We start from the raw sequence: 25,757 nt of genomic DNA, 5'->3' as shown, positions 1-25,757 counted from the left end.
GCCCATTACAAATAGAGCTGGTGTGAACATTTGTGTGCAGGTTTTTGTGTGAACCTAGGTTTTCCCTTTTTTGCAATAAATGCTGAAGAGTACAGTTGCTGGGTCATATGATCATATGATAATGCATGCTTAGTTTTATAAAAAGCTGGCAAATTGTTTTCCAGAGCGCCTGAACTATTTGCATTCCTACTAGCAATGTATAAATGATTCATTTTCTCTACTCCTCAACAACCTTTGGTGGTGTTACTGTTTTTAATTTTAGACATTCTTGTAAGTGTATAGTACAATCTCATTGTGGGTTTAATTTCCATTTGACTCATGGGTAATGATGTGGAATAGATTTTCATGTGCTTATTTGCTTTTGTATTTTAGCAAACAAGGCATGTTTCTTGTGTGTGCGTGCACATGCATTCATTCCTTTTTCTCCCCCTGAAATAAGACTTCACTGTACACAAAGAAAGCTAACATTACTGACAGAGAAAGGAAGAAGGGTGGGGAGCCCAGGCAGCCCAGGGAAACAAGGGAGTATGGAGACAAAGGCCTTATGGCAAAGAAGACACCTGGGAGAGAAGGAGAGCTGAGGGTGGGCCAGGCAGGGAGAGGCCCCATTCTTGCCTGGTATGGGTCCAGGGCAATGTCAAGGCAGGCTCTTGTTTCATCACATTGGTCCTCTTCTGGCCTCTGTTCTATGCTCCCTTCTGTTCCCTGAGCCCTTTCGCTTCCCACCAGAGCCAGGAGCCTGAGGCGAGCCCCACCTTGCAACTTTCGTCTTTCCAGGGCCTCCTTTAGTCTTTCTACTCTTTCACAGGGCTTGGGGCTGGCACTGGGCCAGCAGCTCCTGTCAGCAGATATAGGTGTGGGCAACATGACCTGGGGGCTTTCCTGGATATGGGTGCTAATATGGAGGCCCAATTGCATGCATAGCAAGCTGCAGTTCTCCCCATTGGTCTGGGATGGGGAGTCTTGGCAGCTGACCACCAACCTAGGCAGTATCAGAAGCTGTGGCACAGGTGATCTAGCTCAGCACTGGCCTTTGGTTCTTGCTCCTGGTAAGGTGGCAAGGTCTCAGAGCCCAGGTACTACCAGAGGGATTATGGCCTCATGAGGCTCAGGATCTGACTGAGCAAAGACAGCTGGGCCTTCTCTTGCCAGACAGGGAATGTCTCTTGCTAGTCCAGGATCTGGGCAAAGACCACAAGGCTAAGCTGGCTTCAAAGCTGTCTGCTCCAGAAGGTTACATCCAGGAAGAACTTCATGAGTGCCAGCAGTTGTAATGGTGATCTGACACCTTGCTCAGGGTACAGCACAGCTGCTGGAGCTTCCCTGGCCACTCCTGGATGTTCTTGAAGAGCAGGAGCAGAAACTGCTGGAGATTGGTCTTGTGTGGCAGGCAGAGCCACCGCCTCCCACCCCCCACACCAGCTCAGGACAGCAGCTCAGTTTGGCCCAAGAGGTCCCCATCAGTGGAGGCCCCTGGCTGTGCAAGGGTACTTAGTGTCAGGAACTTAATAGAGATAGCGCAGGCTAATGTCTCAGGCAGTCTCCAGGGGGCTGTTCTGCTGCTCACTCCAGCTCAGGCTAGTGTCATTTTTAAACACTCTTCCACCATGCTGACAGGGCCCCTGCAGTCCCAGAGCAGGACTGTGGCCTCCCAGGCTGTGAAATGCCTCCATGACCTCTTGCAGTAAGGGCCACCACCAGTGCTTATCTCCATCAAACTGATGGAAGAGCCTATCCATACTAAGATCCCATAGGAAGCCAAAGGCTCCTGAACAAGTTTCTGGAGGCCACATCAGCCGCTGGAAGAGCCACTGGAGCAGAGGCACCAGGCAGTCAAGGGTGCACAGGTAGAGGTTGTTCATGAGGCCAGTGTGCAGGAAGGACAGCTGCTGGGCCACTGGGCATCTGAAGAACAGCCCCTTCAAGGAGCTATGTGGGTTCAGGTGTGAACAATCCAGGATACAATGCAGGAGGTGACACCTGGGTAAAAACATTGTCTCACTGGGATGTACTGATAGGATAAGGCTTTCAGGTAACTGTAGGCTATCAGTAGTTAAGTTTTTGAGGAGTCAAAAATTATATGCAGACTTCGGTTGGGGGAAAGGATTGGCATCCCAACCCTTGTGTTGTTTAAGGATCAATATTCTCCTAAAAAACCCATGGGTCAAAGAAGACATCAAAAGAGAGGCACCAAAAAAAAAAAAAAGAGAGGCACCTGGGTGGCTCAGTTGATTTAAGCATCTGCCTTTGGTTCAGGTCACGATCCCAGAATCCTGGGGTTCCCTGCTCAAAAAAAAAGCCTGCTTCTCCTTCTCCCTCTGCTGCTCCCACTGCTTGTGCTCTCTCTCCCTCTGACAAATAAATAAATAAAATCTAAAAACAAAGACATCAGGAGAGAAATTAGAAAATATCTTGAGACATGAAAATGAAAACAACATATCAGACTTATGGAATGCAGCAAAAGCAGTGCTAAGAGGAAAATTTGAAGCCATAGCTGCTTAATTTTTTAAAAAGAAGAAAATTTTCAATTAACTAGCCTAACATACCATAAGAACTAGAAAAAGAAGACCAAACTAAACCTAAGGCTAGCACAAGGAAGGAAATAATAAAGATTAGAGATACAGAAAACAGGAGAACAAAAAACATAAATCAGTAAGACCAATAGTTTTTTGTTTTTTGTTTTTTTTTTTTTAAAGATTTTATTTGTTTATTTGACAGACAGAGATTACAAGTAGACAGAGAGGCAGGCAGAGAGAGAGAGAGAGGGAAGCAGGCTCCCTGCTGAGCAGAGAGCCCGATGCGGGACTCGATCCCAGGACCCTGAGATCATGACCTGAGCCGAAGGCAGCGGCTTAACCCACTGAGCCACCCAGGCGCCCAAGACCAATAGTTTTGTTCTTTGAAAAGATCAACAGTATTGGCAAACCAGCTGGCAAACCAGTTGTTGCCTATGAACAAAAGAAGACTCAACTAAAAGCAGAAATGAAAAAGGAGACATTATACTAATGATTTTACAGAAATAAAAAGGATCATCAGAAGGTACTATGGACAGGGGCGCCTGGGTGGCTCAGTGGGTTAAGCCGCTGCCTTCAGCTCAGGTCATGATCTCAGGGTCCTGGGATCGAGTCCCGCATCGGGCTCTCTGCTCAGCAGGGAGCCTGCTTCCCTCTCTCTCTCTCTCTCTGCCTGCCTCTCTGCCTACTTGTAATCTCTCTCTGTCAAATAAATAAATAAAATCTTTAAAAAAAAAAAAAAGAAGGTACTATGGACAGTCATAAACCAACAAATGAGAAGAAATTGACACATTTCTTGGAACATACAAATTACCTGGTTACTCAAGAAGAAGTGTGTGTGTGTATCTCAACAGATGTATAATATAATAAGTAAAGAGTGAATCAGTAAACAAAAACCTCCCAATAAAAAAACTCCATGACTCTGGTGAATTCTACCAAACATTGAAAGAAGAATACCAACTCTCAAAATCTTCAGTAAATTGAGGAAGGAATGCTTCCAAACTCATTCTATGAGGCCAGGATTACCATGATACCAAAACCAAAGACACTACAAAAAAAGAAAACTACAGACCAATATCCCTTATAAATACTGATGTAAAAATCCTCACAAAAATACTAGCAAACCAAATACAGCATATTAAAGGAGTTCTATACCATGACCAAGTGGGTTTATTTCTGGAGTACAAAGGTAATTCAACACATGAAAATCAATATAACTATACCACATTAACAAAATGAAGGACAAAAGTACATGATCATCTCAATTGATTCAGAAAAAGAATTTAACAACATTCAATACCCTTTCATGATGAAAACACTCAATAAACTAGGAATAGAAGGAAAAGATCTCCATATAATAAAAATAATTTCTGAAAAACTCACAAAGAACATCATAGTTACAAAAGACTCAAAGCTTTTCATCTAAGATCAGGAATTAGCCAAGGATGCCTACTTTTGCCATTTCTATTAAACTTAATAGTGAAAGTCCTACCCTGAGCAATTAGGCAGGGAAAAAAAAGGCATCCAAATTGGAAGGGAAGAAATAAAACTAGCTCTGTTTACAGATGACATGATCTTGCATATAGAGAACCCTAAAGAGTCCACAAAAAAGGGGCAACTGGGTGGCTCAATCATTAGGTGTTTGGGTTCAGCTCAGATCATGATCCCAGAGTCCTGGGATCAAGCCCCACATTGAGCTCCCTCTCTCACATCCCCGATTGTGTTCCCTCTCTTACTGTGTCTCTCTATGTCAAAAAAAAAAAATAAAATTGTATTAAAAAAAAATAAGGTTCCATACAAAAAAAAAACCTGTTAGAGGTAATAATTAAATTGAACAAAGTTGGAGCAAATAGTATCAACACAAAAAATTCAGTTGTGTTTCTGTACGCGGATGGTGAACTATCTAAAAAGGAAATTGAGAGGGGCACTTGGGTGGCTCAGTGGGTTGAGCCTCTGCCTTCAGCTCAGGTCACGATCTCAGGGTCCTGGGATCGAGCCCTGCATCAGGCTTTCTGCTTGGCGGGGAGCCTGCTTCCCCTTCTCTCTGACTGCCTCTCTGCCTACTTGTAATCTTTCTCTCTGTCAAATAAATGAATAGAATCTTTTTAAAACAACAAAAAGGAAATTAAGAGAAATAATTCTACTTAAAGTAGCATCAAAAAGAATAAAACACTTAGGAATAAACGTAACCAAGGAGACAAAAGACTTGTACACTGAAAAATATAAAACGTTCCTGAAAGAAATCGAAGAAGACACAAATAAATGTAAATGCCCCCGTTTATTTAAAATCTCAAAATACGTTTTTTTTTTAAAGATTTTATTTATTTATTTGACAGACAGAGATCACAAGTAGGCAGAGAGGCAGACAGAGAGAGGGGGAAAGCAGACTCCCTGCCGAGCAGAGAGCCCAATGCGCTTGATCCCAGGACCCCGGGACCATGACCTGAGCCGAAGGCAGAGGCTTTAACCCACTGAGCCACCCAGGCGCCCCTCAAAATATGTTTTAGGTTAAGTTCCACGCCTAAGAATTTTAGTCACATCATGTGCCCAACACTTCCTATTTAGTTCCTTATGCAGCTCAGTCAGTTAAGCATCCAACTCTTGGTTTCAGCTGGGTCTGTAGAGTGGTAGAAAAATATTTGCAAAACTGTATCTGATAAGGGATTAATAACCAGAATATATAAAGAATGCGTGGAACACAACAGCAAAGAAGCAGACACCTGAATTCGAAAATGAGCAAAGAATTTAAATAGATATTTCTCCAGAGATAGATACAAATGGCCAATAAATCCATGAAAAAATACTCAATGTCACTAATCATTAAAGAAATGCAATCAAAACCACAATGAATTACCACTTCACATCCATTAGGATGGCTAGTATCAAGAAAACAAAATAAGGATTAATAAGACTATGGAGAATTCCAAATTTTGTGGACTGTGGGTGAGAATGTAAAATAGTATAGTCATTATTGAAAACAATATGGTGGTTTCTTAAAATTTTAGATATAGAATTACCATGTGATCCAACCACTCCACTTCTGCATATATATCTGAAAGACCTGGAAGTAGGGACTCCAAAAGATATTTGTATACCCATAATTATAGCTTATAGGTAAAAGATGGAACCACAATAGGTAAAAGATGGAAACAACACATGTATCCATCAGTGAATGAATGGGTAAACATAATGTGCTATATACATACAATGGAATATAATTAAGCCCTAAAGAAGGAAATTCTGACACATGCTATGATATGGATGAATCTTGAAGACATTATGGTAAGTGAAATAAGCAGTCATAATGGGATAATTACTCTATGGTTCCATTTATATGAGAATACCTGGACTAGTCAAACTCATAGACACAAGAAGTAGAATGGTGGTTGCCAGAGGTTGTGGTGGAGGGAGAATGGAAAGTTATTTCATGAGCTCATAGTTTCAGTTTGGGAAAATAAAGTCCCAGAGATGGATGGTGATGATTTTCCAACAGTATTCTTAGTTCCACTGTACTCTTTTTAAACTTAGAAATGGTTAAAATGATAATTTTATGTTATGTACACTTTACTACAATAAAAGAAAAAAAATTTTTTTAAAGATTTTATTTATTTGACAGACAGAGATCACACGCAGGCAGAGAGACAGGCAGAGAGAGAGGAGGAAGCAGGCTCCCTGCTAAGCAGAGAGCCCAATGCGGGGCTCGATCCCAGAACTCTGGGATCAAGACCTGAGCTGAAGGCAGAGGCTTAACCCACTGAGCCACCCAGGCACACCAAGAAAAAAATTTTTAAAGAAATCATCTTAGTATAAATGATGTGAATGCTTTAACTTCTGGTATACATACTTTTTTGACTTAATATAAAATTTTAATATGAGTATGACTTTTTAACAGAGAAAATAAGCATTTACTAATATTCTTCCCCATATGTTAATTGGTTTTTGTAATTGGAAAATGCCTAAATGTCTAATACTGGGGAACTAGCATAATCAAACATGGTATAGGCTCTAGAACCATACCAACCCAGTTCTAAGCCAGACTTCCTTGCCCACTACACCTGTGACTGTGGGCAAGGTACTTAACTTCCTTGCCCTCACTTTAATCTTAACATGAGGCTAATGACATTATTGATTTATTACAATAATTAAATGAGTTAATACATACAAAGCATTTTTAACAATGTCTGGCATGTATTATTAATATTACCACTACAATTACTACTACTACCATGTTATCAATCTTACTATTTAATAGCAGTTTTAAAAGGAGATCATAGTCCACAACTAAATGGTCAACTAATCTCCAGCATAGCAGGAAAGAATATCCTCTTTCTTTGAAAGAGACTTTGTTGAAAGTCTCTTCAACAAATGGTATTGGGAAAATACCCAATAATTGGGACAGGGACATGCAGAAGAATGAAAATGGGACCACCTTCTTACACCATACACAAAAATAAATTCAAAGTGGATGAAAGACCTAAATGTAAGATAGGAAACCATCAAAATCCTAGGGGAGAAAACAGGTAGCAACCTCTGACCTCAGCCTCATCAACTTCTTACTAGATATGTCACTGGAGGCAAGGGAAACAAAAGCAAAACTGAACTATTGGGACATTATCAAGATAAAAAGCTTCTGCACAGTGAAGGAAACAGTTAACAAAACTAAAAGACAACTGACGGAATGAGAGAAGATATTGCAAATGCCCTATCAGTGGTAAAGGCCTAGTATCCAGAATCTATTAAAAAAAAACTCGCCAAAACAACACTCAAAAAATAATCCAGTTAAGAAAAGGGCAGAGAACATAAACAGACATTTCTCCAAAGAAGACATACAGATGGCTAACAGATACAGGAAAAGATGCTCAACATCACTCATCATCATGGAAATACAAATCAAAACCACAATGAGATCCATCTCACACCTTTCAGAATGGTTAAAATTAGCAACTCAGAAAACAACAGATGTTGGTAAGGATGCAGAGAAAGAGGAACCCTTTTGTGCTATTGGTTGGAATGCAAACTGGTGCAGCTACTCTGGAAAACAGCATAGAGGTGTCTCAAAAAGTTAAAAATACAACTACCCTACAACCCAGCAACTGCACTACTAGGAATTTATCCAAAGGATACAAAAATGCTGATTCCAAGGGGCAAACACACCCCAGTGTTTATAACGGCACTATCAACAATAGCCACCTTACAGAAAGAGCCCAAATTGTCCACTGACTGATGAATGGATAAAGAAGAGTTGTGCGTGTGTGTGTGTGTGTGTGTATAAGAAATTTACCCAGCCATCAAAAACAGTGAAGTCTTGCCATTTGCAATGATGTGGATGGAACTAGAGTGTATTATGCTAAGCAAAATAAGTCAGTCAGAGAAAGATGAATATATGATTTCACTCATGTGAAATTTAAGAAACAAAACAGATGAGCACAGGAAGAAGAAAAATAAAGATAAAAACCTAGGGGAGGCAAACCATAAGAGACTCTACAGTTAAGAGAGCAAACAGGGTTGCTGGAGGGGAAGAGGATGGGAGGATGTGTTAAATGGGTGATGAGCACTGAAGGCACTTGTTGGGATGAGCACTGGGTGCTGTATGTAAGTGATGAATCACTAAATTCTACTCCTGAAACCAGTACCACTTTATATACTAACTAAATTGAATTTAAACAAAAGAGGTCATAGGATCTATATGTATTGACATGAAAAGTATTTACAATATATATTAAAAATAGTGGATTATTGAATAATATGTATAATATTGTTTTGTTTATAACTTGTGGAATTATATAGTAGCTTTTATTCCCTCTGTTGGAATATTTTACAATGAGTACATATCAGAAAAAATATATAGTATCATCTTGAAAAAAATCACATTCTTTTGTCAATGTTGTTATATTGTACTTTTAATTTTTAGAAAACAGCCCTTAGGGAAAAAAAATCAAAGAATTTGAAAAAAAAATTCATGTGCCATGTAGCATTCCATTTAAAAGTAGAAATTTTACACTGTGAAAGTAATTTCAAGATATAGTTGTGGTATGAATTCAAAAGCACTAGAGGGGCCCCTGGGTGGCTCAGTCAGCCAGGCGCCTCCCTTTGGCTCAGGTCATGATCCCAGGGTCTGGGGATCCAGTGTCCTGAGATTAAACCCCTCAGCAGGCTCCCTGCTCAGCAGGGAGTCCGTTTCTTCCTCTAGCTCTCTCTTGCTTGCTCTCTTTCTCAAATTAATAAAATCTTTAAAAAAAAAAATGAAAGCACTAGATGGAAGACTTGTTTCTTTTCTAGATTGCTTATATATAAACAAAGTGAAATTGCATTTGTTTTAAGTTTTTATTTAAATTCCAGTTAGTTGGGGCACCTGGGTGGCTCAGTGGGTTAAAGCCTCTGCCTTCAGCTCAGGTCATGATCTCAGGGTCCTAGGGTTGAGCCCCGCATCGGGGTCTCTGCTCAGCAGGGAGCATGCTTCCCCCCAACCCTGCCTTCCTTTCTGCCTACTTGTGATCTCTGTCAGATAAATAAATTTTTAAAAATCTTTAAAATAATTTCCAATTAGTTAACATACAGTATATTATTAGTCTCAAGTATACAATATAGTGAGTCAGCACTTTTTTTTTTAAGATTTTATTTATTTGTCAGAGAGAGAGAGAGAGCATAAGCAGGGGGAGCAGCAGGCAGAGAACAGGGAGAAGTAGGCTTCCCGCTGAGCAAGGAGCCGAATGTGGGACTCAATCCCAGAACCCTGGGAACATGACCTGAACTGAAGGCAGATGCTTAACAGACTGAACCACCCAGGCTTCCTTGATTCAATACTTCTTAACAACACCCATTGCTAATCACAAGTGTACTTCTTAATCCCCATTTCTATTTCACCCATCCCTCAACCCCTCTGATAGCCCTCACTTTATTCCCCATAGTTAAGAGTCTGTTTCTTGGTTTGTCTCTTTTTTTCCCCTTTGCTCATTTGTTTTGTTTCTTAAGTTCCAGATATGATTGAAATCATATAATACTTACCTTCTCTGACTTATTTTGCTTAGCATGGTATTCCCTAGCTCTAGCCATGTCATTACAAATGGCAAGATCTCATTCTTTTTATGGCTGAGTAATATTCTATTGTGTATATATATGTATACACAACATCTTTTTTATTCATTCATCAGTCGATGGAACTTGGGCTATTTCCATAATTTGGCTATTATAAATAATGATGCTGTAAACATCAGGGTGCATGTATCCTTCTGAATTTGTATTTTTATATTCTTTGGGTAAATATCTAATAGTGTGATTACTGGATTATAGAGTAGTTGTATTTTTAACTTTCTGAGGAATCTCCATACTGTTTACCAGAGTGGCTGCTCCAGTTTGCATTCCCACCAACAGTGCAAGTGTTCCCCTTTCTCCACATCCTTGTCAACACATACTCTTTCTTGTGTTGTTGATTTTAGCCATCCTGACAGGTGTGAGGTGTTATCTCATTGTAGTTTTGATTTGTATTTCCTTGATGATGAGTGATGCTGACCATCTTTTCATGTGTCTGTTGGCCATCTGTATGTCTTCTTTGGAAAAATGTCTATTCATGTCTCTGTCCATTTTTTAGTTGCATTATTCATTTTGGGGGTGTTGACTTTTATAAGTTCTTCAAATATTTTGGATACTAACCTTTCTCAGGTCATTTGCAAGTATCTTCCACTTTGTAGGAAGAACAAATATTTTTAAAATGTCTATAGTACCCAAAGCAATCTACATATTTAATGCAAGCCCTATCAAAATACCAACAGCATTTTTCACAGAGCTAGAACAAAGAATCCTAAAATTTGTCTGGAACCACAAAACACCCTGTATATAGTCAAAGAAACCTTGATAAAGAAAAGCAGGGATCACAATTCCAGACTTCAAGTTATATTACAAGGCTGAGTGATCAAAGCGGTATGGTACCGGCACAAAAACAGACATATAGATCCGTCAAACAAAATAGAAAACCCAGAAATGAACTGTTGGTCAATTGGTCTTAGGGAAAGAAGGAAAGAATAGCCAATGGGAAAAAGACCGCCTCCAAAAAAAAAAAAAATTTCTTCAACAAATGGTGCTGGGAAAACTGCAAAACAACATGCATAAAAATGAAACTGGACCACCTTCTTACACCATACACAAAAACAAATTCAGAATGGATTAAAGACCCTAAATGTGAGACCTGAAACCATAAAAATCCTAGAGGATAACATAGGCATTAACTTCTTTTACGTTGGCCATAGCAACTTCTTTCTAGATATGTCTCCTTAGCCAAGGGAAACAAAAGCAAACATAAACTATTGGGACTTTCATCAAAATAAGTTTCTAGGGACACCTGGGTGGTTCAGTTGGTTAAGCATCTGCCTTCAGCTCAGGTCACTGATCCCAGAGTCCTGGGGTTAAGTCCTGCATCAGGCTCCTTGCTCAGCAGGGAGCCTGCTTCTCCCTCTATATGCAACTCCCCCTGCTTGTCTGTTCTCTCTCCCACTCTGAGAAATAAATAAATAAAATCTTTAAAAAAACAAAACAAAAATAAAAATCTTCTACACAGCAAAGGAAACAAGAAAACTAAAAGGTAACCTACAGAATGTGAAATTGCAGTTTTCAATGCTATCTTTAAATTGAAGTTGTTCTCTTTTTCCTAGACATTTGGTATTGATTAGTATAATTGTTATTTCTTATGTTAAAAACAAACACAATCACATAAATGTATTACTTATATGGTTTGGCAAATTTATCACTAATTTTTTTTTCTTGAATCAGTTATATCACTACTTTTTAAATATTCTTCTATGTTTCTGTAGTTTGGGATCATATTTACATTGTAAAGGAGAAATAACTTAGAAAACTCCTTTCGGGTCACATTTTCTAATTGAGTGTAGCTTTTAATCCATAGGATAGGTAAAGTGAATCTCTTCTCATTCCTTTCTCTAGTATAACATTTTTAAAATAACTTTTAAAAACTGTTTTTAAAAAGTAGAGTCCCCCCAACTGGGGCTCAGACTCACAACCCCAAGATCAAGAGTCACATGCTCTACAAACTGAACCAGCCAGATGCTACTCATATTTTGCAGAGAGAAGAGAATAGAATCAGTTTTTCCCTCTTCAGCTACCCAATTAAAATTTGCACCTCAATACCCATGAGTATTGGGGTGATTCTTAGTGGCATATTGTGACAGGTTTTTTATTATCTTCAGGGACTGATAGTTCTTCCATTTGTAGAAACACAATTTGAAATGGTGTGGAAGTGGAAAATGAGTTTGTGAATGCAAAAGACTGATGATTATTTGAGAAATGACTGTTAAAGAGATTTTGTGAATGCATTTTCCTGGCAGTGTGCTATTAAGAGAATGGGGAAAGAAACAAAATGGCCATGTAAAGGACAAATGCCAGAGTAGTCTTTAATAGAAATGTTTGCAACTGTTGCATTTAAGTTTTGGGTCAGTTGTTGTTTTTATAGAATCACATTCTATTCCTTATGGAAATGTGGAAAATTAATTACATGAGGTTTTGGTATGGCAAAAGGAAGACTGTTTTCTTTTTCTGTTTTAATATTCTTGATTTTCAAACCCTTAATCTTAGACAAAAAGCTAATAGAAATCACATGTCACAGTTATATTGAATGCAGTTTGAATTCAATGGGTATGTGTTTGATAATGAGTATATTGATTTTGGAACCAGGATAAAACATCAGCCTTTGATCAGTCTGGCTTTGATATCTTCCCCAAAAATAGTTTTTAAAAACATGACTATAGAGATTTTTAGAAAATGTTCAATAAAATCTAATAAACAGACCAACCACTGTGAGTTAAACCATTTTGATCTTTCGGAAATAGTTTACTTAGCGTTAGTGTTTATTTTTCTTTAAAACCATTTTTTTAAAGATTTCATTTATTTGAGAGAGAGAGAGCATGAGAGGGGGGAGGGTCAGAGGGAGAAGCAGACTTCCCACTGAGCAGGGAGCCTGGAACTTGATCAAGCCAAGGAACTTGATCCTGGGAGTCCAGGATCATGACCTGAGCCGAAGGCAGTTGCTTAACTGGCTGAGCCACCCAGGTACCCCTAAAACTATTTCTTTTAAAAGTAAATAAGAATGCATTAGATTAAGTATTAAATGTTGGACGAGTGATATTCTGTTTTGTAGATTATTTATAATGGATGTATATTGAAAAAACAATGGACATTATAAGAAAGATTTCATGGTAGCTAAGAAGAAAAAAACCCTTTTGACAAAAGTCATTCTTTTTTGAAAATGTATTACCTACTTTTATAGGACTGACTGCTGATGCTAGAGTAGTAATAAACAGAGCCCGTGTGGAGTGCCAGAGTCATAAGCTCACAGTCGAGGACCCAGTCACCGTAGAATATATAACTCGCTTCATAGCAACCTTAAAGCAGGTAAGCCACTATTCCAACAGATTTCTAAAGGTTTTCTTCTTTTACATCATTATGGTTCCTGTTATGAGAATACTACAATATTTCCAGTCATTTAATCTATTTTTTTAAGATTTTATTTATTTGTCAGAGAGAGAGAGGGAGCGAGAGCGAGCACAGGCAGACAGAATGGGAGGCAGAGACAGAGGGAGAAGCAGGCTCCCTGCCGAGCAAGGAGCCCGATGTGGGACTCGATCCCAGGATGCTGGGATCATGACCTGAGCCAAAGGCAGCTGCCCAACCAACTGAGCCACCCAGGCGTCCCTCCAGTCATTTAATCTATTAAATCTACTAAAATCCTTATTCTTTCTCACACTTACTTCATATTCATACTCTTATTCCAGTGGACTGCATTGGTTTGAGCATTAGAAATCTCAATTACTATCAATTCTAAGAATTATATTAAAATTTCAAAGAGCAATAAATCTCCTATTTTAAGAGGCTTTCTATACCTCTAGTGATACAGTAATGAAAACTTTTTTTTTTCTTAATATGTTTACTAAAGAAGCATGGTTCTTTTATCTACAAACCTAACCACAACTGAGCAGGTTTGGATATGACCTGTTTTGTTTTGTTTTAAGATTTGTTATTATTATTTTTTAAAACCTAAGTTTTTTGTATTTATTATTATTTTAGAGAGAGAGAAAGAGTGCAATGGGAGGGGGACAGAAGGAGAGGGAGAGAAAGAGTCTTAAACAGGTTCCACACTCAGCACAGCCCAATGCAGGGCTCAGTCCACAACACTGAGATCACAACATGAGGGGAAATCAAGAGTCAGATGCTCAACCTACTGAGCCACCCAGGCACCTCTGGATAGAATTTCTGAATTCATACACAGGTACATGGTTTGACATTAAGTATAATCAGAATGTATATAAGTATTTGTTCTCTATCTTTTATGTGTACTTTACATTTGTCAGCATAATCCTTATGCATACTTCTCATTCTTACTAACTATATAATACTGTTTCCAGTTGTTCACTGGTAATTATTTAGATTGTTTCCAGTTTCTTTCCATTTCTCATTCTCTTTCTCAGTTTAGTACTTTAATAACATTATTCTATCTTTGTCACAGCCTTTATTTTTCTTTTTTGAATTATATTGTTAAATTAATTTTCAGTAAGAAATTACTAGATTAGAGATTGTAATTGGTTTTAAGACTCTTGTTATATGTAGCTAAATTGCTTGCTAAAAAGATTGAACCAATTTTTATTGTGCAACCAGCAAGGCATAAATGTATCCCTGAAGGATCATCAGCCTAGGGTTTTCATTTTTTTTTTTTTATTTAGCAAATAAGTATAACATAGTACTGTAATAGTTGTTTTAATTTGTATTTTATAATACAAATAGTAGTGAGGTTTATTTTTTTCCCCCACATGTTGGTTTGCTATTTTCATTTCTTCTAGTGTAAACTATCTGTCCTTTTGACAGGCACTCTGGTGGTTAAAAATGTGCCTCCAAGAGCCAGAATTTGGGTGTTTTGAATCCTGGGTTTGTTACTTCCTAGTTAGTGTTGTGAGCACACTATTTAGCCTGTTTTGTCTTAATTTTCTTATTTATAGAATAAACATTAAAATAATACCTACTTTGTTGAGTTGCATTACGGATTAAATGATTTAATACATTTAAAGCATTTAGAACACTTTCTGGCATGGATTTTGCCATTTGTCCATGTAGAGTTTTTTTAAATAAACTATATATATTCTAGATACTAAAGTTTTAAATTATATACTTATAAAAAGGTACCTTGTTTTTTTTTATTTATGTTGCAAGGAAGTCCAACATTTTTATATTATTCTACTTTACCTTTTTATTTGCTTTGATTTTCTCAGCAGTTAAAAAGTTATCCACTGGGGCGCCTGCATGGCTTAGTAGGCTAAGCATCCACCTCTTGATCTCAGCTCAGGGCTTGATCTCAGGGTCCTGAGTTCAAGCTTCCTGCTGAGCTCCACACTATATTCACCAAAAAAGCAAGGTGAAGAACATTGTGTATATGAGGTTCCCAATTGTGGTTTTTAGTTTTTCTTCTAGAAGAATAAAGGCTCCCACATAGAACTTTTAATATTGTAAACCTGTAACAGTGTGATTGCTACTGGGAAGGGATCTGGGGCTCTGCAACAGAAGAGATCCTTTATGTACACCTTTTGTACTTTTAAATTATTTTAAACCTGGGCAAGTACTTTTTCATTAAAGAAAAAAAAACATGGTTGATTAAACAAATAAAGGGGTCTCTCCTCTGAGGTATATTTACAAAGCATCTACTTCATACCTCTGTGTGAACTAGGAATATTAGGAAATACAGAAGAATGAAACAAATAAACCCTGTTCTTTAAGAATTATTTACATTTGTAGCCCAACTGTTTGCATTCAAAATTTGAGGTCCTAATAAAAATACATAATAATAAAATATAAAAATGGAAAAAAGGTGTAAGTTTGAGCTTTCTGTCAGGGCTGCCCTATGTACAACTTCTAGGAGCACCAGTCTTAGAATTAGTGTGAATTCCACTCTTTGGAGCACAATCCAGGAAGTTCTTGGCACTAAAGTAAAAGAAATACAATTAGTTTCCAGTGCCCTGCTGTCTGGGAAGAAAAAAATGCGTTTTCTTCTAAAGAGACAAAAGGTTTCCTTGTTTGAGAAATGTCTTAGTTGAGTTTTCTGTAGAGATAACTTAGTATATAGGGAACAGAATATATTTGATAATAATAGTATCAAGTAAGAATATTGGTTATAATGTAACAATTATTGTGTCTCTCAAAGTCAGCCCCAAGAACTCACTTCCAAAGTACAGCTCACTAAAATCAGCTTTTTTTTAAATAAGATTTTATTTATTTATTTGACAGAGAGAAATCACAATTAGACGGAGAGGCAGACAGAGAGAGAGAGAGAGGGAAGCAGGCTCCCTGCTGAGCAGAGAGCCCGATGCGGAACTCGATCCCAGGACCCTGAGATCATGACCTGAGCTGAAGGCAGCGGCTTAACCCACTGAGCCACCCAGGCGCCCCTAAAATCAGCTTTACTAGGTAGTTCTCTGCTATATTAACAAGATTATAATCCAGTTATGTTACCAAAAAATATATAAAGAAACAAGACAATGGTTTTAAGACCATATATAAGCAAAGTTACTATTTTGTTTTATCCACCATATACATTCAAAGTTACTATTTTGTTTTATCCACCATATACATTAATTTCATTAAAATTTCATCATGGATTGAAGTTAGTCCAGAAAAAGTCAGGAAGAGGATCTTAAATACATAATAAGAATGGAAAAAATTATTTTAGCAGGAATACATTACTATTAAAAAAATTTTTTTAAGATTACTTATTTATTTGGGGGAAAGAGAGCAGAAGCAGGCAGGGGGCAGAGGGAGATGGAGAAGCAGACTCCCCACTCGGCAAGGACCCCTACATGGGGCTTGATCTCAGGACCCTGAGTTCATGACCTGAGCTGAAGGCAGACACTCAATTAACTGCGCCACCCAGGCACCCCTGCTATCAAAATTTCTTAGTTGATAATAATGTCATTCTTTGTATGGCCTCATACAGAAAGTAATTATAAAAACATTTTATTTTTCAGAAATACACACAAAGCAATGGACGAAGACCTTTTGGCATTTCTGCCTTAATTGTAGGTTTTGATGATGATGGTATCCCAAGATTATATCAGACTGATCCCTCTGGTACTTACCATGCTTGGAAGGTAAGTCATGAATTTGTTAATGCATTTTAGAAGTTGAATACATGTATTCACAGTGAATGTCACTTTCAGGGACAGGACAAAAAATTACGTTGCATTAAAGTATAGATGATGGTACAAACTTTACATAACTACTTAGCTAGTCAGCAACTATGATGTTTTGATGGCTAGAAAAAGACTTTGGTGTTTTGTTTTTATATATTTTATTTAACTGACAGAGAGAGAGAGAAAGAAATAGAGTATAAGAAAGGGGAGCAGGCAGAGGGAGAGGCAGGTTCACCGAGGAGCAAAGAGCCCGATGCAGGACTCAATCCCATGATGCTGGGATCATGACCTGAGCCAAAGGTGGACATTTAACTGACTGAGCCACCCAGGTGCCCCAACACTTTGGTTTATTAATCACAGGGTCTTCTTTTGAAAAGATGTGACAAACCTAAGTATAAATGGCCAAGTAAGAGATATATCTGATTCCTAGCATCATTCATTCTTCCACACAGTATCTGCCTCACACAGATACTTGGTTTGAGTAGAAATAGTCTTTCTGCTTTTAATACAGAATTGAATGAGCATTTAAACCCCATAGTGAAATATTTAATGCATTCTCTATTCTAGGAGAGTTAGAGTACCCCAAACTATGAATCTCTATTAATATGGCAGTACATTACAATTGTTCCCACATCATTCCTAGAATATAGCTTCTTTTCTGTATAAGTTATTATTCTTCTTTCAGTACCCCAATAATCTGTTTAATGGTACATTCAAATCTAATACAAAAGTCTAGGGTCTAGGGAAACTAGTAGCAGTTTCCAGAAACAAATTTTTGTATATTCTCATATATAAAAATAGAAACACATTATAGAATCTGAATAATTTTTAGTTTATTAGAAGTTTAAAGGGATGCCTGGGTGGCTCAGTCAGTTAAATGTCTGCCTTTGGCTTAAGTCATGATCCCAGAGTCCTGGGATTGAGCCTTGCGTTGGTTCCCTGCTCAACAGGGAGCCTGCCTCTTCTTCTCCCTCTGCCCCTCCCCCCACTCATTCTCACTCTCTCTTGCTCTCTCTCAAATTTATAAATAAAATGTTTTTTAAAAAAGTTTAAATATCTAGGCTTTGAATAATTTCATGAAGTGTTTATTTTACTGTTATTAAAAGCCATATAAATTAATGGGAAGTATTGCCTTGGTCTTTATGCCTGTATTAACTAAAGGAACTGATCTGAGCTGACCACACTCATGCTGTTTTATCAACCAATTAACCAGGCCAGTAAAACAGTGGATTATATTCTTGCCACAAAGATCTGGATACCGGTGGCTGCACATTTTCTTTTAAGCTAACTAGACAAACTAACTGGTAATCAGAAACTATGAATTTACCTACTGCAGATACCAGACTTTTTGTGCCAATTTAAGAAGTCTTTTACATGTACTAGATTTCTTATGCCTCCTAAATCTATACCTTGAACAAAACAAGTTACTACCCTCAGTCTTTCTCTAAATATTTTAAAGTGTGCCATCTCCTGTTTGTATTAATCATTACATCATTATACTTCATTTCAATATCATAACAACAATTTCCAAGTTTACATAACTTTCCATTTTAATTTGATTGTTCCCTAGAGTCGTACTGAGAACCATTTTATTTTATTTTAAAATCAACTAGTTAGGAAAATTATGGAATTTTTATTTTTCAATTAATTTTATTTTTATTTTTATTTTTATTTTTATTTTTATTTATTAGAGAGAGTACAAGCAGGGAGAGCCTCACAGAGAGAGGAACAAGCAGACTCCCCGCTGAATAGGGAGCCCAACATGGGGCTTGATCTCACAGTCCTGAGATCATGACATGAGCTGAAGGCAGACACCTAACCAACTGGGCCACCCAGGCTCCCCCAAATTATGGAATTTTTAAATTGTTGGGTATTGATCATCTAGGTCTGAAACTATGCATTGCTGTGGTATGTGAAGGCCATGTATCATCATTTAACTGATTTGACATATTGTACTTTATTGTAAGATTTTGGTTGAAGTCAAATGAAACTTTAAAAAAATATATAACAAAAGACATCTGAAAACTTTTTTGTTTTATATATTTGGTACACGAGACTCAGGAGTTAAGTGATTTTTTTTTTTTTTTTAAGTTCACACCACTAGTTAATAACAAAGCTGTCATTAGAACTCAGGGTCTTGGCGACGCCTGGGTGGCTCCGTTGGTTGAGCAGCTGCCTTCAGCTCGGGTCATGATCCCAGCGCCCTGGGATCGAGTTCCACATTGGGCTCCTTGCTTGGCGGGGAGCCTGCTTCTCCCTCTGCCTCTGCTTGCCACTCTGTCTGCCTGTGCTCGCTCGCTCTCTCTCCCTGTCTCTCTCTGACATATAAATAAATAAAATCTTAAAAAAAAAAAAAAAAAGGTAGTCCTCCAATGGAGACTCTTAAAAAAAAAAAAGAACTCCGGGTCTTCTATAAATGAAACAAGATGGGATCGGGAGGGAGATAAACCGTAAGTGACTCTTAATCTCACAAAACAAACTGAGGGTTGCTGCGGGGAGGGGGGTCGGTAAAGGGTGGTGGGGTTATGGACATTGGGGAGGGTATGTGCTATGGTGAGTGCTGTGAAGTCTGTAAACCTGGCAATTCACAGACCTGCACCCCTGGGGATAAAAATACATTATATGTTTATAAAAATATAAAAAAATTAAATTTAATTTTAAAAAAAGAAGTAAAAAAAAAAGAACTCAGGGTCTTCTGCTTTATTAGTAGTATTCCTTCTATTACATCAAGCTTATTCTGATATCTAGTCTTGAAAAACAGAAAAAATCTTCTGGCTTAATTTCTGTTTGGGGGAGACTATATAGCACTTTAGCCATGAGATCAGGTGTTTTGTTTTGTTTTGTTTTGTTTTCATTTCTATGTTTTGTTTTTTACTCTGACCTACTAGTATACCAGTAGCCTGATAAAGTGATACAATGGGCTATTGAGGACACAGCTATGGTACCATGCAGTGACAATACTTTGTAGTGCTAGGATGTAGTTTTACAGTGTACAGATAGAGGACATGTGAAATGGGTAGTAGAAATAGAAAATCAAAATGTAAACTGGCCACATGACCTGTAGCAGAAATGAGAACAGAAATCACTGATACTAGCTCTTTGGTTTGTTGGGGTTCTTTATCTGGCATTTAACACAAACTTTTTTTTTTAAGATTATGGTCCATTACATATTCTGCCTTAATAGATTATAGAGCCTTCCATTAGCTTTTTTTCACTTCACATGAGAATATGAAGAGAGTTCCAGACACCTCCTCCCCAGTCCCATTGTATACTAGTTACTTTATTTCCCTTAATAATCAGAATAAATCATACCATCCTCAGAGTAACCCATTATTTGCCTACTGGTTCAAAGGCAGGAGGTGTCCAAAACTGCCAACAGGCAGTCTCAGCTTCTAGTCCAGTGACATTGTTATATCCCCTAGCAGAACACTGCCTGTTCTCCCTTCCCCACCATCCCACTAACTTGGGAACTAGGACCTTTAATACAACCCAAAAGGCAAAAATTTTACTGGTGCCCCATTAGGGGTTTAATGAGACAGGTATCCCTTGATTCCTAGATCTGTGGCTATGAAAGAAGGAAGTTACTGGTTCCCATGTCAGGGCACATACAGGATCTTAGCTCCATAAGATTCTACTGCTATAACTGAGTCTTCAGTTGGCCATTCCCCATTTTTACCAGGTTGGCTTCTTTAGAATCAGAGAACATGAAACATAAACCAGTGAATCCCATGGCCATAAGTGTATTCTCTCACTTCCTCCTTGGTCACCAGCAGTGTTTTGTAGGATATCATGATGGTGAAGAAAGCACTCAGCAAGTTCACAGAGGTGGGCCATTTGGTACAGGGAAGGGAAACTCATATCCAGAGTTAGTTTCTCTTCTACTGAGGGCATACAGCTGGCTTCCATAACAGAAGAGTATCAAGAAATCAGTTAGTAACTCATGGGTGCCTGGGTGGCTCAGGCAGTTGAGCTTCGACTCAGGTCATGATCCCAGGATCCTGGGATCAAGCCCAAGCCAGTTGCCCTGCTCGGTGGAGAGCCTGCTTCTTCCTCTCCCTCCAGCCCTACCTCCCCCCACCCCCAACTCGTTCTCTCTCTCTCTCTCACTCTTGCTCTCTATCTCAAATAAATAAATAAAATCTTTAAAGAAAATCAATTAGCCCAGTAATTCTGGTAGTATCCAGACCAGTAGAGAGGGGACACTCTATTTGAAATATTTTTTCTTCTTTATATGTTTTCATATTGCAGAAAGTTTTTTTGTTTTTTTTTTTTAATGTGGAGTAAGAGGTTCTGGGGTTTGGCACATTACATTAAATTGAATTAATCAAAAATTCTCCAGCTATAACCATGTAAAAAGCCAGAATGATCATTAACATGTTTTTAATGCATAGCTGAACTCATGAAAAAGACAGAAAATCCTAAGGGGCCAGAAATGAAGAAGGAATTGAGTACCAGAGCAGTAAGCATGTGAGTTGATATCTCTATACTTAGGGATATCATAGTGTAGGATTCCCAAAGATAATTACCATCAAAAGTTACAAAGTAAAATATATTAATAGTCTATAATTTAACAAATATTCAGTTTATACATATTTGAATTATATATCAAATATTGTTCTAGGTTTGGGGATACAGAGGTGACAAAAATAGGTACAGATGATGTTTATGTAATATAAGTCCTATGGGGGGAAAAAAGAGATTGAGGTTAGGAGGATAGAGTGTGATTGGTAGGTAAAGTAGTCAGGGAAAGCACCTTTGAAAAGGTGATATTTAAAGAGTCCTGGAGCAAGGGAAGAAGCAAGCCAGGTACTTATTTCTGTGGTATTCCAAACAGAGGAACCAATCAGGGTAAATTCCAACATGGCAGTATGTTCCATATCTATAAGATATCAAGCTCTGAGTGGAGCATATGACTGTGCTGTGGTGAATTCAGAAAGATAGTCATGAAGGATGAGTAACAGAGATAGGAGGGGCTAGATCTTGTAGGATCTGAAGGCCATGGATAGCACTTGGATATTAAAGAGAGTGATGTAGTGGCGGCTGGGTGGCGGCTGGATGGCTCAATCAGTTAAGCGTCTGCTTTTGGCTCAGGTTATGATCCCAGGGTCCTGGGATTGAGCCCTGCATCAGGCTCCCTGCTCAGTGGGGAGTATGCCTCTCCCTCTGCCTCCCCCTTCACATACCCACCCCTGCTTGTGCTTGCTTTCTCTCAAATAAATAAATAAGATTTTTAAAAATAATTTTAAAAATAAGAAGGATGATATAGAAAGCCATTTGAGGTTTTGGCATATTAAAGTAACATGATCTGACTTAACTATTTTTAAAGGATCTGTGTGGCTGCTGTATTGAGAATAGACTGTACAGTAGGGTAGAAGCAGGCAAACAAGTTAGGAGGCTGTGTCAAATAATAATCCAGGCAAGACCTGATACAGATCAGTATTGGACCAATGGAAGGTGGGGAAGGATCCAGCATAGTTAGTCTATGAAGAAGGAGAACCCAGAGGAGGGATGTCCTGGGTCAAAAGTAAAAACGGTATTCCAAGAAGAGTTGAGCAGCTGAGCTACAGCCACTGATGAGTCAAGTAAAAAGTAAAATGATTGGATAGGGTGATGGGCAGGTCATGGCTGACCTTGACAAGACATCTCATAGTGATAAAGCTTGACTGGAGAGGATTTAAAAGAACTAGGAAAGATCAAGAATCATCAGGCTTTCATACTTTGTGTAGAAGACCACACAAAATGTAACCATTGTATTACTCATCAGCTAAGAAATTCTAATAGTAAATAAAGTATTCCTGCCAAAATCATCTTTATTAATTTTAAATCTTTTTTTAAGATTTTATTTATTAATTTGACAGAGATCACAAGTAGGCAGAGCAGCAGGCAGGGAGGAGGGGGCGGGAAGCAGGCTCCCCATTGAGCAGAGAGCCTGATGCGGGGCTTCATCCCAGGACCCTGGGATCATGACCTGAGCCAAAGGCAGAGGCTTAACCCACTGAGCCACCCAGGTGCCCCATCAATTTTTAATCTTTTTTTTTTTTTTAAAGATCTTATTTATTTTACTTTAGAGAGAGAGAGAATGTGTACAACCCTGGGGGAGGGGCAGAGGTAGACGAAGTAGCAAACTCCCCACTAAGCAGGGAGTCTAGCGCTGTGCCATCCCAGAACCCTGAGATCATTCGTGACCTGAGCCAAAGGCAGACACTTAACTAACTGAGCCACCCAGGTGCCCCATCAGATTTTGTTCTGTATATCTTTAAGATATACAAAGATTTATCTGTGAGGTATTTTGGCTCCAAACAACAGAGATGAGATGATTCTTAACACATAACAATTGACTTTTCTCATTTAACGAGAAGTTTAAAGGTAGACAGTTGCGGTTGTCTCTTATTATCTTAGTCTTTGCCCATGTGCTCAGAGTGGCTGCTAAATCTCCAGCCAACCTGTCTTCATTCCAGGCAATAAAGGTTTCACAAGTTCTACCCATTTTTTTCCACTTGTATATTCCTATTGGTAACCAAGACTAGGAAATTATGCTTTTCAGCAGGCATATGTGTTCTGTCACAAAGGAAGAATGGATATTGGGGATGGCTGCTAATAATCTTTGCCATAGAAAATTATCATTAATTATAGGCATGCAGGAAAAAAACAATGCAAAACTCAGAGTCTGTTGTGATGGATTTGGAGGTAAGAAGATTTTAGGAAACCAGTCAAATAGGTAAGAATTAAAGAATTTTATATTGCCAATTAGAAGAATTGGACAGGAAAGTCACCAGAAATTTATAAGGTAACCTTCTAAGGGTTCATTGAGATTTCTGGATAAACCCCTACCTTATATCCTTCCTCTCTGGGCAACAACTAGTTACCCCCGAAAAGCTAGTAGCAAATAATACTTCAAAGTCATACCAGTCTGAAGTCTTTACCTTTGATCTTAGTGAAATTTCAAAGGTACAAAATTTAATTTAAAACTTCACAGCTGTTTTTTTAACCCTCTGAAATATAAAGGAATAGAAAAAGTTCTGTGAAGTAAAAATAATATTCTCCTTACCAGAACAATACACTGTCATGTAGTACAAAAGGTATGCTTTCATGCTCACTTCCTAACATCTCTTTTGCGATCTCTTTCCTATAATCATAATACTAACCATAACCAGTTAGAACTGAGACATTCCCTTATTCAATGCCAGGATCCTTGAGTACAAGGATGGGCCTTTCTGCTGGTTCTTTCCTCTCTCTAAAGTCATCATAGCAAAGAGATATGTGGCAGCATAGCATCTAGAGGTCAGAGCTTGAAGTGTCAATTCCGACTACTTGGTTTCAAAGCTTAGCTCTTCTATCTATCCCCTCTGTGATCTTGGGCAAGATTATTTAAAACACTGGTTCACAAATAGGGGTGACACACTTGGTTGTCACAACTGGGGTGGGGAGTGCTACTAACATCTAGTGGATAGAGGCTGCTAAACATCCTACAGTGCACAGGACAGACCCCCCAGAGCAAAAAGAAAAATTATTCAGCTCAAAATGTTAATAGTGATGAGGTTGATAAAGCTTATTTTAACCTTTCCAAGCCCCCATTTCTTCATTCATGAATTGGAGTTTATAAGAGTAACTATTCAGTTATTTTTGTGATGGCTAAAGGAAATAATCCATGTAAAACATTTAGCATAGTGCCTGGCACATCAGTGCTCTGTTATATAAGAATTACTATTCTCATCCTCATTATCATCACTAATACTTGCCTAGATATTTAGACTGAATTAAAAGAACATGCCTACCTGTGGCTATAAAGCCAGGGCATCTGATGAAAATTTCTAAAGAACAAAGAAAAATGCAGAATAGAACGGAAGAATCTTTTCTCCCTTATAGAATCAAAGATAATGAATCAATAATTAGGTGACCACTTTCTTCTAAGTTCTAAGAAAATGATGCACACAGTCCTATTCATGCAAACAGCTTTCTTCTTCAGGTCGATGTCCTTTTTATCCTTTTTCTTTCTTCCTTTGGTACTATATTGCAAAGTCCTACCTCCTTTCCTCTGTACATCTTTTGAATTTCAACTCTTTCAGTCTTCCCTGGTTATCAAGGACTTGGGAGCCATTAAAGTAATAGAAGGCATTGACCAGGACGAGGCACTGGGATGTTTGAAGATAAGTCACACCACCATTATGGATCATTCACATAGTAACAGAATGAGCTGTGAAATGTTTGCTAAGTTTTCAAAATTACAATTTTCATTTGGTAATTATACTAAGAAATATCTCCATAAACTTTAAACTTCACTGAGTAACCATAAATTCTTTCATATTGCAATGATATTAATAATTATCTTTTATTTTTCAAGGCAAATGCAATAGGCCGAAGTGCTAAAACTGTCCGAGAATTTCTAGAAAAAAATTACACAGAAGATGCTATAGCAAACGACAATGAGGCTATCAAATTAGCAATAAGAGCTTTGCTAGAAGTAAGTGATCTAATAAAGCATAGTCAGAAGAACATGGGGAGAGAAGATCTGTTCTTATCTACTTCCTTACTAAAATTAAGATTTGCTGAAGTAATTTTAATATTGTGCTTATTCTACATTAGGTTGTCCAGTCTGGTGGAAAAAACATTGAACTTGCTGTAATAAGAAGAAACCAGCCTTTGAAAGTAAGTCATTAACCAAAGAGGAAAAAACATCTGTAATATAAAATAATTTGACAACAGTTGAATCTTGTCAAAATGTTGACATCTGTGAGTCTTCATTAAAAGCCTGAAAAACCCATTAGGATCCCACAATTGACATTATGATGTAATCTGTTTTGTTTCTACAGGCTAATGTTCACTAATTTGTATGTGTTTATTGCAAGCAGTTACCTATCTCTGGTCCTTTGTGAAGACTTGGAGGAGCTGAGATTTTTATGTTGGCTTACCCCATTTAGTATATATTCTTCTAAGTAGGAACCTCCACTGAGTCAGTCATATATGGGATTAGCATATACATTGTCTATGGACATTTATTCCCAGCTCCACATACAGCATACCTTGGAGATACTGAGGATTCAGTTCCAACCACCACTATTAAACCAAT

General features: G+C 38.0%; 1 protein-coding gene and 1 pseudogene across 1 annotated transcript in view; one reads left to right on the top strand and one right to left on the bottom strand.

Moving 5' to 3' along the window:
* Positions 1-25,757, top strand: part of PSMA8 (proteasome 20S subunit alpha 8) — a 41,302-nt gene that overhangs the window by 12,880 nt on the left and 2,665 nt on the right. Inside the window, 4 exon segments of the mRNA XM_044241001.1 lie at positions 12,787-12,911; positions 16,526-16,648; positions 25,032-25,151; positions 25,274-25,336. Coding sequence (XP_044096936.1) covers positions 12,787-12,911; positions 16,526-16,648; positions 25,032-25,151; positions 25,274-25,336 — 431 coding nt within the window.
* On the bottom strand, positions 412-10,457 carry LOC122902089 (annotated as a pseudogene).

This window comes from Neovison vison, chromosome 3, assembly GCF_020171115.1.
Source record: "Neovison vison isolate M4711 chromosome 3, ASM_NN_V1, whole genome shotgun sequence".
NCBI classification, from domain to species: Eukaryota; Metazoa; Chordata; class Mammalia; order Carnivora; family Mustelidae; genus Neogale; species Neogale vison.
Note: the sequence above shows the minus strand (reverse complement) of the source record. Positions and strands in the feature narration are given on the sequence as shown.